At 62.8% G+C, this 14,595-nt stretch overlaps 1 protein-coding gene across 4 annotated transcripts; it reads left to right on the top strand.

Annotated features, from left to right (window-relative positions):
* Positions 1–1,799: 1,799 nt before the first annotated feature.
* On the top strand, positions 1,800–14,543 carry LSR (lipolysis stimulated lipoprotein receptor). 4 transcript variants are annotated; one of them, XM_062176661.1, is made up of 10 exons: positions 1,800–2,147; positions 3,208–3,552; positions 7,650–7,769; positions 10,725–10,781; positions 11,318–11,464; positions 13,023–13,190; positions 13,290–13,349; positions 13,451–13,579; positions 13,697–14,319; positions 14,406–14,543. In XM_062176661.1, the coding sequence occupies exons 1-10, from the start codon at positions 2,039–2,041 to the stop codon at positions 14,439–14,441; spliced, it is 1,794 nt and encodes a 597-aa protein (XP_062032645.1). In that variant the 5' UTR covers positions 1,800–2,038; the 3' UTR covers positions 14,442–14,543. The 4 variants fall into 4 exon arrangements, with proteins under 4 accessions (XP_062032645.1, XP_062032644.1, XP_062032647.1 ...); XM_062176660.1 differs by having other exon boundaries at positions 13,448–13,579; XM_062176663.1 differs by lacking the exon at positions 10,725–10,781.
* The last annotated feature ends 52 nt before the right edge of the window (positions 14,544–14,595 follow it).

Here is a 14,595-nt window from a genome sequence, read left to right as displayed (position 1 = left end):
CCTCCTGGTCTCCCATGCGGGTGCAGGGCCCAAGGACTTGGCCCATCCTCCACTGCCCTCCCGGGCCACAGTAGAGAGCTGGCCTGGAAGAGGGGCAACCGGGACAGAATCCGGCACCCCAACCGGGACTAGAACCCCGGGTACCGGCTCTGCAGGCAGAGGATTAGCCAAGTGAGCTGCGGCGCCAGCCTCCCAACCTTTCAAATAAAATAATTTTTTCAATAGCTTAAGCTAATCACCACTACATGTCACTTCACACTCAGAGGGCTGTGATCAAACAAGCAGATAACAACAAGTGTTGGGGGGGGGGGGACGTGGGGACGTGTTAAATGATGCAGTCGCTGTGGAAAGCAGTTTGGCAGGTCCTCAAAAGGGCAGAGAGATAATAACGCCACTCTGCAATGTCACATCTGTTGTACATCCTGAAGAATTAAAAGCAGGTGCTTGTACATCCGGGCTCACAGCTGCACCGCTTACAACAATCGAAAACTGCAAACAGCAGAAGTTACCTATCAGCAGGTGGACAAATCAAATGTGGTTGTATACTTACCACGGACCACTGATCACGCACAGAGGGAACGCAGTTTTGATTTTGCTATTTGCTACAATATGTATGGACCTTGAAAATCTCAGGCTTAGTGAAACAAGCCAGGCCCGGGTCAGGTTCACAGAAGTTCAATCTACAAGGGAGGGAGAATGTGCAATGTGACAGAGACGGGGCGGAGGGCGCAGCGAGTGGAGCCCCCGAGGAGGCAGGGGATCGCCAGGGCGGCTGCGGGGAGGGAGACGGCGGACTGGGGAGCCCTGGCCGCGGTACGGTCTGGTTAGAGCGGTCTGGTTAGAGCGCAGAGCCGGCTTTGGGCGCGAGTTCTAATAGGACGCAGCAGAACAAAACACGCCAGGGTCTCCCCCAGCCTGCGGCCAGCCGGCCACCTGCGGGAAGTCTCTCACGCCAGGGAGCGCCCAGGGTTCCCCGGCCCCGGACACGCTTCCCGGAGCCGCCACCGGGGGTCAGCAGAGCCACGCCGAGCGCCGCGCGGGCAACCGGCTCCCGGGCGCAGGTGGCTACGGTCCGGCCACGCTTGGGAGAAACCGGGCCAGGGCCCGCACTTCCCCTCTGGCCCCTTTAAGAGCCAGAGTGTCCGGAGGCCTGACCCGGGGACAAGGGATGCCCGGGGGCAGAACCACGGAGCTGGGAATGCGGGGGAGGTGGCGAAAGCTGCCCAAGGAGAATTCCAACTTGTCCGGGGGAGGCCTGGCTCCAGGGCAGCAGAGCGTGCCGTCTGGGGACTTCACCCGGTCCTGGAAGTCACCCGACTGGGACGCACGAGGGGCCCGCACTGCCGGCCCTGCCCGCGCCCGGGGAACCCCGGCGCGAGTGGGGACCGAACGCCCCCGAGAGCCCCAGCCCTCTCCACGGGGTGCACCTAGGCGGGTCCATCGCCAGCCAGGGAGAGGGGTGTGGGCAGGGAAGGAACAGGTGCGCCGCGCGAGGACCCGCCCTCGCGCAACAGGTGAATCACCCCAAGGGGGTCTCGCGGTTTTCGTGGATCTCGACCCACTGGGCCTGGCCCGGCCAGCAGGGGCCGGAGGGGACCCGTGGTCCGCGAGTGTCCTCCCGCCGGCCAGTCACTTGGTTCTGGCCCTGAGGGCCGGAGCGCACCTGGGTCAGCCCACTTCCGGGGAGGGAGGCGGGGAGCCCCTCCCCGCCGCCCACCCCCTGGGCCCAGCCCTCCGCTCCCACCCTTGTGTACCTGGGCGGATCCATTCCCTGGGGCGCGCAGGGGGTGGCGTGGCTCCGAGAGCCACAGTGGGGCAAGCGCGCTGCTCGCCGAAAGCGAGGCGCGCGCGCCTCACCCACTTTGTGTCCTTTAAAACTTCCAGAACCAGCAGGGTCGCCTTGGATCCGTAGCGAGAAGCCACAGCGGGAAGCGGAGTGGCGTGCACCCCTCCCCGCCTTGGTGCGCGCCGCGCCCCCTACTCTCCCGGTACTTGGGAGGGGACGCGCGGGCCCGACGCGCCCAGACGGCGGCCCGCGATGGCGCTGGTGGCCGCCGAGCGCCCCTGGGGGCCGGGCCCTCACCCGGTCGCCCGGGGTCTGGGCGCGGCCGTCTTCGTGTGGCTCCTCCTCGGCACCTGGTGCACAGGTACGGAGTGCGGGGCCCCTGGTGCTGCGGGACTTCGGGCGACACCCAGCGAAGAGGGTGGGTGGACCGCGTTCTTTGCGACCCGGGAGGCGGCAGGACGGGGGCCGGTGGAGACCCCGCACCTTGGGAGAGCCGTGGCATGCGGGAATGAGGGGGGTTCCCTGGCCCAGCCGCGGAGCGCTCCCTCCGCCCTTGTCTGGAGAGAGCAGGAAGTGAAACTCGCGGGAGCGTCAGGCCGGGAGCGGCGGCGAGAAGGGGACCCTTTGTGGGCCGGGGGGGAAGGGCGGCCCGAACACCGGGCCAGACTGGGCCGGGGACTTGGGCGCACCCCGAGATTTCTGAACGTGGCGGGAAAGGGGAGAAGGCACAAGGAGGCTGGGGCAGACACTTCCCGGAGGCGGAGATGAAGAATGGGGCCCGGGCTTGGGGTGGGGTGGGGACTCCCCAGCGCCCCCATCACCTCCCGCGGGCTCCGGGGCCGGTAGGATGGACTTGTGGACTTGACCCCGTGCGGTGCTGGCACCTCTCACCGGGGTCGGGTATTTGAGTGGGGGTGAAAGTGCTTTTTGTTTGAGCCAGCGGTTCTGGGCAGGGTGAGGTGGGAGGCGCCGATGGAGGTGTTGTGGGACATAGGCACCCTATGGGAAGCAGTTGGGTCAGAATTCACAAAAGCCGCCCGAAGGTAGAGCCCTGGGTGGTTCATCTCCGGCTGGGGCCCCGGGGCCCTGGGGTGGCCATTTGGGTCTGCCTGTGCGGACCACAGAGATACCTCTTCCTGTGAGCGGCGACCAAGGCAAGAGGAGTGGAGCCGGTGTTCCAGGAATCTGGCCCTGTGACCTTGGATCTGCCGCTTCAGCCCCGTGGGCCTAAAGAAAAAAATCCCAATGATTACTGTAGCCACCTCCCTGGTCTCGGAGCTTAAGAACAGCGTGTCCCGGGCGCTCTGTAAAACCGCACTCGCGCCTGAGTGTTCAGCTGATGACAGGGCGTCTGGCTTCTTGTCCTGGAAGCACTTCCTCCAGCTCACGGCGGGCCCTGCCCTGTCTCCTCTTGCCCACAGCCCCCGCTGGCGCCATCCAGGTGACCGTGTCAGACCCCTACCACGTGGTGATCCTCTTCCAGCCCGTGACCCTACCCTGCTCCTACCAGATGACCGCGACCCCCACGGCCCCCATCGTCATCTGGAAGTACAAGTCCTTCTGCCGGGACCGCGTGGCCGATGCCTTCTCCCCAGCCAGCGTGGACAACCAGATCAACGCCCAGCTGGCGGCTGGTAACCCGGGCTACAACCCGTACGTGGAGTGCCAGGACAGCGTGCGCACCGTCAGGGTGGTGGCCACCAAGCAGGGCAACGCCGTGACCCTGGGTGACTACTACCAGGGACGCAGGATCACCATCACCGGAAGTAGGTTGCGCAAGGTGGGGGGGAGGCAGGGGAAGAAGGGTGCACCTGCAGGCCTCACCTGGGAGGGCTCCCTCTCTGTGGCCATCCATCGCTCCCTTTATAAAACCACAAGACTCGGCACCTGCCGCGTGCCACGCTGTTCTCGGCCCTGGGATACAGCAGTAGGCAAAACCATCAAAGCAGAGCTGGCGAAGCTCTCATTTGCAGCCGGGGAGGCCCGCACAGGCTGTCCCGCCCAGCGTCGGGAGGGCTGGGGCGCGGGGTTGTGGGGGGCAAGGCAGGGGCTCGCCCTCTAAGAACGTGAATGCTGTCCGCAAGCAGAAGACAGACGTGTGGAAGAAATAGGTCCGGAAGGGCCTCCCAGGGCTCGGGCTGGAATTCTGCCCCAGGTGGTCTAACTCACTGGGACGGCACAGTAACTGAGCGAATATTTCGTGGTACAGAGGTCCAGAGACATAGGGCGACTTGCACAGGGTCACACAGTGGGCGACCAAGCTGGCCGAGGCTCCAGACTTCTCGCTCCTCTTTTACTGTCTCGGCGGAGGCAGTGGAGGGGGCTAGAGCCCGGCGGTGGGGAGCAGCTCCAAGGGGCCAGCTCGCACCGCGCCAGCATGCCACACACGTGACGCACGGCTCTGAACCGTGGCAGCCCTGCGGGTCCTTGGCCTTCACCCTGTCTCTCCCTCCTGACGGGGCGTCATTCACGCAGCGTGTCTGCCAGGCGCTGTTGGGGATGCTGGGTGTGGAGCGGTGTTCGGGACAGCCAGGGTGCCTGGCCCTCGGGGACATAACATCCTGGTGGGGCGAGACGGGCAGTGGACAAGCACGCGTAGGAAGAGTAAGAGAATCTCAGACAGTGCCAAGAGCTGCAAAGAAAGTGGCATTAGTGACGCGCCCTGTGGAGCCATTGGGACCCATCAGCCCTGTTTCCAAGGAGGGACCAGACATACCCCGAATTTCCATGGGCAGCTCAACCCCAAGCATCCTACTGGTGCCTGAAGTTGAAGGGCTTCTGGGGGTTCAGCCTATCCCAGCCCCCTTCCCTCCACCCCAGCAGTTGCTCCAGCCTGGACAGGCATGAGTGCCAAGCCCCGCGGGGACCACCCTGTGCTGAGCCTGTACTTGGGGGCTGGAACTGGGCGCGCTCCACTGAGCACAGCGACCCTAGGCTCTGTGAGGGGTGGGGGCGGGCACCATCAGGCTCCAGGGGTTTCCCACTGCTGCCTGGGGAGCCGAGGCCTCGTTTGATGCAGGCCGCGAGTGCTGTGTGTCCATTGTGTGTGAGTCCCTTCCGGAAAGCGTGGAGCCATGGGAGCTTCCTGCCTTTCAGTGCAGGGGCCTTCTCGGTGGTGCTGCTGGGGCACTAACCGCCCTGGTTTTAAAAGGGATGCTGAAGGCGGCCCTGGGGCAACCCGCAAGGTTGCCGGCCCCTGGTGTAGGCCCTCAGCTCAGCGCCTCTGGGTGGGTGGGCCCCAGCTTCAGAGACCCCGCATCCACCTCTGGCTGCGGGGAGCAGGGCATGCGGCCTGTGCCAGGGGCAGGCAAGGATCCAGCCAGCGTCTTCCCCCGACAAGTTAAAAGCAGTACCCAGCCCGTGTGATCTCAGGGCCGGACGGGGACCAGGGACAGGGTGCGCCTGGCAGGAAGGAGGTGGACCCAAGCACTCGGATTGATCAAAAGAGACCGGAAACTCTTGTATTTCATGGGTTTTGAAAACATCATGTAGGCCAAACAAAATGCAGAGGCCCAGATCCGGCCCATGGGGCCCCAGGTCCCAGTTCCTGGCCTGCGTGATTGTGATCCGTGGCAGGGGGTTCCTGCGGGCCCTCCTGAGCGGGAGCTTGGTAAGAGGCTAAAGACACAGGTGGGAAACGGCCAAGAGGGCTTTGGGGCAGCTCGGGTGCTGCTTTGTGCTTTTGAGGGCTCAGGGACAGAATGCGTGCACACACAGGGCCCAGCACACAGTGGGGGCTCATTGTACGCAGGACAGCTGTCTTCACGGAGGGCGGCCGTGGCCCCCACTTCTGTCCTGAAGGTCACCTCCGAAAGCACACGGCCCTCACCTCCAGGCCTGGTACTTCCTTGCCGCCTCCCCAGGTTCACTGGCTCTGTGCCCTCTGCCACCGCCTGTTCTGCGAGGCGATTACATTTGTGTTTGCGTCTGTTTCCCAGGTCGTCTGAGCCTGTGTAAGGGCGAGGATTTTTACCTATTCTCTACAGCAGCGGTGCTCAAATGTGTTCGTCTCCTGGCCTCTTTGCCCTCTTCATTGTTTAGTAATGTTTGTGTATTTGAATGGCAGAGGGACACAGAGGGAGAAACAGATCTTCCATCTACTGATTCATTCCCCAAATGGCTGCAGCAACCAGGGCTGGGCCGGGCCAATGCCAGGAGCCCAGAATGCCATCCAGGTCTCCCACGTGGGTGGCAGGGGCCCGAGTACTTGGACCGTCCTCTGCTGCTCTCCCAGGGAGATGGGTCTTGCAGCAGCCAAGACTCGAACTGGTGCCCACATAGGGTATTGGCATCCCGGGCAGTGGCTTAACTGGCTACACGACAATGCCAATCCTAGTCTCTTTGCTTTAGAATATGCCAGAAATAGCCAGCGCCGTGGCTCAACAGGCTAATCCTCTGCCTAGCGGCGCTGGCACACCGGGTTCTATCCCGGTTGCTCCTCTTCCAGGCCAGCTCTCTGCTATGGCCTGGGAGTGCAGTGGAGGATAGCCCAAGTGCTTGGGCCCTGCACCCCATGGGAGACCAGGAGAAGCACCTGGCTCCTGGCTTCGGATCAGTGTGGTGCACTGGCCGCAGCGCGCCGGCCACAGCGGCCATTGGAGGGTGAACCAACGGCAAAGGAAAACCTTTCTTTCTGTCTCTCTCTCACTGTCCACTCTGCCTGTCCAAAAAAAAAAAAAAGAATATGCCAGAAATACTGTCTAGATTCTAACACGTAAGATGCATCCAAGTATTAGTTGTTGAATGAATGAATGAGGTGTCCATTTGAATGTAGCCCACATGTCCAGAATGTTCGATCAGGCAACAGAAGCCAAGAAAGGCCAGCATGAGGAGAGCAGTGTTCATTTTTGCTCCGGCTGGGCCCGTGTGGGGCAGTAGGGGCCCAGCAGTGGCCGAGACAGGGATCTGCCACAGGGAGGCGCTCAGTGCATGGCCCGGGGGCAGGGGAGCTGCGTGAGCTGGGCCGGCTGAGGCTGGAGGACCAAGCAGGGAGCAGCAGCCTCGAGGGGCTGGAGGAGCCTGGCGAGCTAGGGTGCAGGGAGCGAGGAGATGGTGGGGGTGAGGCGCTGGCTGGACGCCGGAAGCCGGGGGTGGAGTGCACACAAGGCCCTCCTGCTAGGGTTCACAAGGCCGCAGGCCCAAGGGCAAGGAGTGGCCGGCCGGCAGAGGCCCAGTGGGAACTGGGAAGAAAGTGACCAGGAGATGGTGGGATTTCCTGGCTGGGATGCTGGGCTGTAGCCTCTTCCTTCCCCCCGGGCCTAAGCCCAGAGTTGCCAAGTGAGGCTCCCTGTTCCAGTTCCACACTGGTGAGTGATGGCAGGGGGTTAACTAATTAGGGCCTTAGGAGCAGAGAGGAAACAGGATGTGCTGGGAGACTTTCATCAGTGGCGTAATTAACAGGCTCCTTGCCTGGGGCTGCTTCACACCACAGCGTCCCCAAGCCCTGGGCCTGACCTGGGCCTGACCTGGGCCTGACTGGGATGTGGGGCAGAGAGAAGGGGGGGAGGAGTCTCCATGTCTCCCACCCCCACCGTATGTATGGGAGTGGGGCAGCTCCTGACCTGGCATCTGGCCCGGTTGTCTGCTCCCTTGCCCTGGTCCCGTGCACCTGGCAGCGAGAGGACTGAGAGGTGGCCCAGAGAGTGGGTCTAGGCCGGAAGTGCTGCCTTGCCCAGCTGCACTGTCCAGGTGGCCTCCCACACCTGTAGGCTCCCAGGCGCCCCGCAGTAGCTGCTGTGACGTGTCTGTCCCAGGCCAACCTGGTTTCCACTGATTCGCTCGTAGCCCCTCCTCGGGGTGGGGGAGCGGGGTAATTGCCCCCTGACCCCGGGAAGTACCCTCACGCCGTCCCCCTCCTGCCCAGACGCGGACCTGACCTTTGAGCAGACGGCGTGGGGTGACAGTGGCGTGTATTACTGCTCCGTGGTCTCGGCCCAGGACCTCCAGGGGAACAATGAGGCCTACGCAGAGCTCCTCGTCCTGGGTGAGTGAGGCGGCCCCCGAGGGCCTTCTGTCTGCTCCTGTGTGTCCGTCCTCTGCCCCGCAGCTCGCTCTCCGGGCCCTGTCGCCTGCTTTGCTGTCCCCTCGCGGCACCGCCAGTCACTCGGGCTTCTCCGTGTCCTGCACCCCAGGCAGGGCCCCTTGCCCCTGGGGTGGGGTCACGTCAGCCGGAGCCAGACTTGGGGTGGTGAGAACTGGAGGCTCCGCCTGGCCCAACCTCGCCCCTGGAAAACACACGCGTGCTCAGGGTGGCCTGCAGTGAGTGGGGAGGGTTGATGGGGTGTGTGGTTGTCTCTCAGCACCCATGGGTGATTGGCTCTAGGACCACAGATTCCGACCTGGGAGGCTGTCAGGTCCCCTGTTCGCATATGACCCACACACCTGCTCCTAGGTAATATGTAATACATTGTAATGGCTGCAGCAATACTTGTTACAGTCCCGGGTTCCGGGAAGAATGACAAGGGAAAAGTCCCTGCCTGTTCACTACGGCTGCATGTGCTTTTCCCAATATTCTTTTTTTTTTTTTTTTTTAAGATTATTTATTTATTTATTTGAAAGCCAGTTACAGAGAGGCGGGGGGGGGGGGGTGTCTTTAATCCACTAGTTCACTCCTGCAATGGCCGGAGCTATGCCAGTGGGAAGCCAGGAGCCAAGAGCTTCTTCAGGGTCTTCCATGCAGGTGCAGGGGCCCAAGCACTTGGGCCATTTTCCACTGCTTTCCCAGGCATGGCAGAGAGCTGGATCAGAAGTGGAGCAGCCAGGACACGAACCGGCGCCCATATGGGATGCCAGCACTGCAGGTGGAGGTTTTACCCTCTACACCACAGCACCAGGTCCACCCCACAGTGTTCTTGACCCACTGTTGGCTGATTCCAAGGAGGCAGAACCCGCAGATGCAGAGGGCTGACCTCATAACTGGGAGGAGGCAGGGCCACCTCGCACCTGGGAGCCCCTCGCCCAAGTTCCTGGAGAGCTCTGCCGTCTGTCCTGCTGAGTGGCGCTCTCCGGCCAGCACAGGCTATGGAAGTTTGAGTGTGGCTGCCAGGCTGCCTCCAGATGCCCAGGGGCACATGGGGTCTCCTCCAGCAGCCCCCTGCCCTGTGCTGGGGGATGCTGCCCAGTGCCCGGCGCCCTGGTGTAAGCCGGCACGTGGAGTCTCTTACCACAGATGTTGTATGTGAGGGGCACGCATGTGGGAATGAGCACAGGCTGGGGTCATGCCCAGGGATGCCCATGCAGCCAGGTTCATGTGGGACGATGGCACCTGTGCCCCAGTGACCCTGGCACCTCTGTGTGGCCTTCAGTAAGACACACAATCTGCATGAACAGTTCTCAAAATTTAGGCTCAGAACCCATCTGTACTGTTAACTACGGGGGACCTCAAAGAACTTCGTTTTGTGGCTCATATGCATGGTTGCTTAACGTATTAGAAATAGAAACTGGGAAACAAAAAGAAAAAATTGAGATAACAGAGAGAGAGAGAGAGATCGTATCCATCCCCTAGTTCACCCCCCACCTGCCCCAGGGCTGAAGCTGGAGCCAGGAATTTGATCCAACTCTCCCACGTGGGTAGCGGGAACCCAAATACTTGAGCCCTCCCTGCTGCCTCCCAGGGTCTGCATTAGCAGGGAGCTGGAGTCGGGGGCTGGCGCTGTGGCGTAGCAGGTTGAACTGCCACCTGTGATGCCAGTCCCATGTGAGTGCTGGTTTGGGTCCCAGCTGCTCCGCTTCCGATCCAGCTCCCTGCTGGTGGCCTAGGAAAAGCAACAGAGGATGGCCCAAGGGCTTGGGTCCCTGCCACCCACATGGCAGTCCCAGGTGAAGCTCCTGGCTCCTGGCTTCAGCCTGGCCCAGCCCCAGCCATTGCAGGTATCTGGGAAGCGAACCAGTGGATAGAATATCTTTCTGTCTCTCCCTTCCTCTCTCACCCTAACTCTGACTTCAAATGAGTAAATAAACCTTAAACAAAACAAAACTGGAGTCAGGAGCGGAGCTGGGAATAAAAGCCAGGTGCTCCGTGTGGGACGTGGGCGTCCTAACTGGCGTTTGAACTGCTAGGCTGAATGCCCACCCCTTGAAGCTAGGAGATTGATTCTGGAACATGGGCTACGTGGCACACAGTCCGCGAGCCAGCCTCACCAGGATGACATTGTGTCATGGAACCCTGTGTACATGTACATGGAACCCTGCGGAATCCAGTGTACATTCCTGAGAGAACCAGAGTGAAGTCGCTGCTGCCCCCCCAATAGGGGCGTGTGGCGCCACATACGTGAACTCTGGAGACAGCGTGTGTGTGCGTGCCCAAGCCCACCCCCACGCCCACACACATGATGATGCTGTGGGTTCAGAGTGCCCGCAGGAAGGTACAAACCTGGTCCTGAATGTAGACAGGTGGCAGCGTGTGTGAGCTGAAGTGGACCCCCCTGTGTCACCTTTAAGGCCACAGCCATCTTGGGCCCGTTCCTCCACTTAAAAAACAAACAAACAAAAAGATTGTGTTTTATGGTTGTGTTATTTTATCTTTTAAAAAAAGAGTTGTTTGAAAGGCAGAGATCTTCCCGTCTGAAGACAATTCTGTATTATATATCCAGGATTTTTCTATTTTTTGGCTTTAAAAATAAACCGTTCGTATAGGCACCAGGATCTCTTTGCCCAGCAGACCAGGCTGGCCCCTATGGCCTGGCTTGGAACCCCAGGGCCCCCTGCGGGTGGGAAAGGCACTGGGCCTCCGGGATGTGGCTGGGACTCCTGTGGCAGAGCGCTGGTTGGTTAAGGGTGGAAGCCTCCCACCTGACAGCTCCCATGTGGGTGGGGCAGAAGGCACAGGACACACTCACACCCCGCCCCGCCGCGACCCCCACAGGGCCCACCTGGCGCTGGGCAGGGTGGCCTGGGCTGGCTCTGGCCAGCGTAATCTGTTTCTCTTTTGTCCCTCCAGGCAGGACCTCAGGGGTGGCTGAGCTCTTACCTGGTTTTCAGGCGGGGCCCATGGAAGGTATGGGGGTGGAGCCCTGAGTGGGGGTTCTCTCAGGAACCCCACACACTGCTGCTGTCAGGTGTTCCCCCACCCCCCTAGACACTGCTGCTGTGGACCCCACTAACCCTGCCCAACTCCCACTCACCGGGCTCGGGGCTGGGCTGGCTGAGGGGCCTGGGGTGTAGGCAGGGGCTCCTGTGACTGGCGCCCGCGGTGCTCTTCGGGGTTGGGCGCTGGGCTGCTGGCATGCTGTCCCGTGGGGAAGCTACAGTTTGTCTTGCTCTGGCCATGTCGCCTCTTGTTTTCTGCCCTGTCTGGACCCCGGCGTGGGGGGAGGGCTCCCTAATTTGGGGACTGGCCTCGGTCATACAGGGGTTGGTGCCCTCTGCAGCTGTGCCCTAGCCTCTGACATTGGGAGAACCCAGCAGGAACCACAGGCTCTCTAGGGAGCTTTGCGAACACACGTCCCACCCGCCAACCCCAGCCCTGCCCCTGCCCCACCCCTGCCCCTTGCACGTGGCCCGGCTCAGGGCCTGTTCCCCCATCTCTCGTAGACTGGCTCTTTGTGGTCGTGGTCTGCCTGGCCGGCTTCCTCGTCTTCCTCCTGCTGGGGATCTGCTGGTGTCAGTGCTGCCCGCACACCTGCTGCTGCTACGTCAGGTGTCCCTGCTGCCCGGACAAGTGCTGCTGCCCCGAGGCCCGTAAGTGCCCCCCACGCGGCCACCCCCACTCGGCCTCCCTCCTGGGGGCTGGAGGGGGGGAGGTGGCCGTCCACCTGCCCCCAGGACAGTGCCACTGCCCTGGAGGTCGCGAGGTCAGCAGCTGGAAGGCAGGCAGGCCAGAGAGGATCTACCGTCTTAGACGATCACTTACGGACTCCAACTTTGAACTCTCATTTATTTATTTTGACTTCTGTGAGAGTATAATCCGTGCACACGGCAAAAAAGCAAACGTCCAACAGTTGGGGGCAGCGTTCACGGGAGAGTAAAGCCCCCTTAGAAACAAAACCTTCACAGAATAAGCAGCCAGGCAGGGTTAGTGGCACCAGGTAACAGCAGCAGCAAAAAGCCGCGGCCGCACACACACCGCACACGGGACAGGGATGCACCCAGCCCTTCCGGGGCGTGGGGAGGGGGTGGGTGTATCCGTGGAGGGCTGGGGATGGCCGTGGGGCCAGGGAGGGGAGGGAGATGGCGGGCCCCTCCCACGGCTGCTGCCGGTCCCCCGTTTCCTTCCCTCTGCCCCCGGCCCATGTCGCACCTGTAGTAAAATAACGCGCGCACAGGTGGCGGTCAGGGAAGGGGTCTGTCCTGACCTGCCTGGAAGCTCGGTGACTTTCCCTGTCCCAGAGTCCAGGGGTCTGGCGCCCTCCGGCAGCGCTTGGCCTGAGGCTCCACTTACAGAGCCTCTTGCTCCTGCTGGCTGTCGGACACGGCAGTGCCCCCGGGCCACGGCGCAAGTCAGGGCTCGCCACACACACACAGTGGTCTCAGCCAGGCAGCGGCCCTCTCTGAGCTACGTGCGAATCCTCCTCTTGGAGGTCCCGGGCACCTGCAGTGCCGTGAGCATTTACAGAAGGCTTTAAGTGCCCGCGTCCTGAGACCCTGGCACCCCGAGGGTGATGGGAGCCCTGGGGGAGCTACAGCTCTCCCGCCAACAGGGAGCTGAGCCCATCTCCCCCTTACTTGCCTGCTGGAGCCCCAAGGAGGCAGTGACCCGCCTGCACCCCGGGACTCTGCTGCTGGAAGTCAGCTTCTTGCCCCGGGGAAGAAGGAAGCAAAAAGGATTTGCCCTTGAGCTGTGGGCTGAGAGCCAGTGGGTGGGAGGGAGTGGGAGCCACTGCAGCTACTCCCCTGCTGGCCACCGCCCCCGCGCTTCTGCCCGCCTCCCCTTCCGTGCAGCTGGGCCGGAGGGGAGCCTGGTCCCAGCGTGGGGGCTGCAGCGAACCCTGCACGAAGGCTGTATCTGCAGGCCCAGGGTGGCCCCGTCCTGCTGGGGTGGTTGCAGAGAGATTGTATGTAAACCGTTCACTCCGCAAATGCTGGTGAACTGTCGGGGAGACCCGCCTGCCAGGCTGGGGCCCAGCATCTGTGCCCGTCACACGGCAGGGCCCGTGGCCCTGAGAAAGAAGGAAGACAGCAAGGGTCCAAGTGCTGAGGGACGCTCCTCCGCCTGCGGGGTGGGACAGAGGGCCAGACGCTGTCAGTGAAGGGCAGCAGGACTCCTGGCCACCTTGTCATGGTGACTGTGTCCCCCCAGTGTATGCTGCTGGCAAAGCAGCCACCTCAGGCGTCCCCAGCATCTACGCCCCCAGCACCTACGCCTACCTCTCCCCTGCCAAGACCCCGCCCCCGCCGCCAGCCATGATTCCCATGGGCCCTGTCTACAATGGCGGGTACCCTGCCGACTTCGACAGGAATAGCTCAGGTGAGGCCCGGGTGAAGCAGGCGCTCCTGGGGTGGGGGCTGGGGGAGGGGAGGAGCTGGGAAGGCAGGTGGGCAGCCACTGACTGCCAGTCTCCCGCAGTTGGCGGCCACAGCTCGCAGGTACCTCTGCTCCGCGACACTGACAGCAGTGTGACTTCTGGTAAGCAGTGGTCCCAAGGTGGACATGCCTGTCGTAGGGCGGGCTGGGCTGGCCCACGGCCCACCCTCCCAAGCTGGCCACCTTTGCTCTGTCCCTAGAAGTCCGCAGTGGCTACAGGATTCAGGCCAACCAGCAGGATGACTCCATGCGGGTTCTGTACTACATGGAGAAAGAGCTGGCCAACTTTGACCCTTCTCGGCCAGGCCCTGCCAACGGCCGCGTGGAGCGGGGTGAGAAAGGGCTCCGGGACTGGAGGGGCCCCCAGCCGGCGGGGCAGGTTCCGGGGGTGGGGGACGACTTGCCCAGACTCAGGCCTCCAGCATCAGTGAAGCCCACCTCTCCCACAGCCATGAGCGAGGTCACCTCCCTCCACGAGGACGACTGGCGATCCCGGCCTCCCAGGGGTCCTGCCCTCAGCCCGGTCCGCGACGAGGAGTGGGGTCGCCACTCCCCGCGGAGTCCCAGGAGATGGGCCCAGGAGCCTCCCACCGAGCGTCCCGGGAGCGGCTGGGGGGCCGGGCGGCCACGGGCGCGCTCCGTGGATGCTCTGGATGACCTCGCGCGCCCGGGCTCCGGCGAGTCGGGGACCAGGTCTCCCCCGAGCAGTGGGCGGAGAGGGCGGGCCTACGCGCCCCCCAGGAGCCGCAGCCGGGACGACCTGTACGACCGCGATGACCCGCGGGACTTCGCACCGTCCCGGAACCCCCGCTACGACGACGGCAGGGCCAGGGACCGCGCGCACGCCGACCCCAAGGCGCGCTACCCCAGGTCCCGGGACTCTCGGGACGATGGCTCCCGAGCCGGGGACCCCCTGTACGACGCGCGACTCCTCGAAGAGGCCTTGAGGAAAAAGGGGTCCGGGGAGAAGCGGCGGCCCTACCGAGAGGAGGAGGACGACGACTACCCCGCCGCGCCGCCCCCGTACTCCGAGACCGACTCGCAGGCCTCCCGCGAGCGCAGGCTCAGGAAGGTGAGCGCGGGGCGGCGCGGGCCCCCGCGGGCCCCCTGTGCTGCGGGCCCCGGCGCTCACTCTTCTTTCCTTCTTCTCCCTTGCAGAACTTGGCCCTGAGTCGGGAGAGCTTAGTCGTCTGAGCTCACGTTTTGTATGCAGCTTTTGTATTTTTTTTAAAAACTCAACGCACTACAGATGGAGCCCCTCCCCTCCTAGGTCTAATAAAGTTTACAACCACAAGGCCTGAGTGTCAGACGAGCGTCTGTCTGTACAGCGGTGGGGGCGAGGTGCGGG

The sequence above is a fragment of the Lepus europaeus genome, chromosome 19, assembly GCF_033115175.1.
Source record: "Lepus europaeus isolate LE1 chromosome 19, mLepTim1.pri, whole genome shotgun sequence".
In the NCBI taxonomy this organism is placed as follows: Eukaryota; Metazoa; Chordata; class Mammalia; order Lagomorpha; family Leporidae; genus Lepus; species Lepus europaeus.
Note: the sequence above shows the minus strand (reverse complement) of the source record. Positions and strands in the feature narration are given on the sequence as shown.

What these genes read in the sequence shown, in the direction of transcription:
- LSR (XM_062176660.1), top strand. Translation starts at nt 2,039, where the DNA reads ATGGCGCTGGTGGCCGCCGAGCGCCCCTGGGGGCCGGGCCCTCACCCG. An exon ending in TGACAGCAGTGTGACTTCTG is followed by an intron (nt 13,350 to 13,447) that starts GTAAGCAGTGGT and finishes CTCTGTCCCTAG; the next exon opens with AAGTCCGCAGTGGCTACAGG. An exon ending in CAACGGCCGCGTGGAGCGGG is followed by an intron (nt 13,580 to 13,696) that starts GTGAGAAAGGGC and finishes CCTCTCCCACAG; the next exon opens with CCATGAGCGAGGTCACCTCC.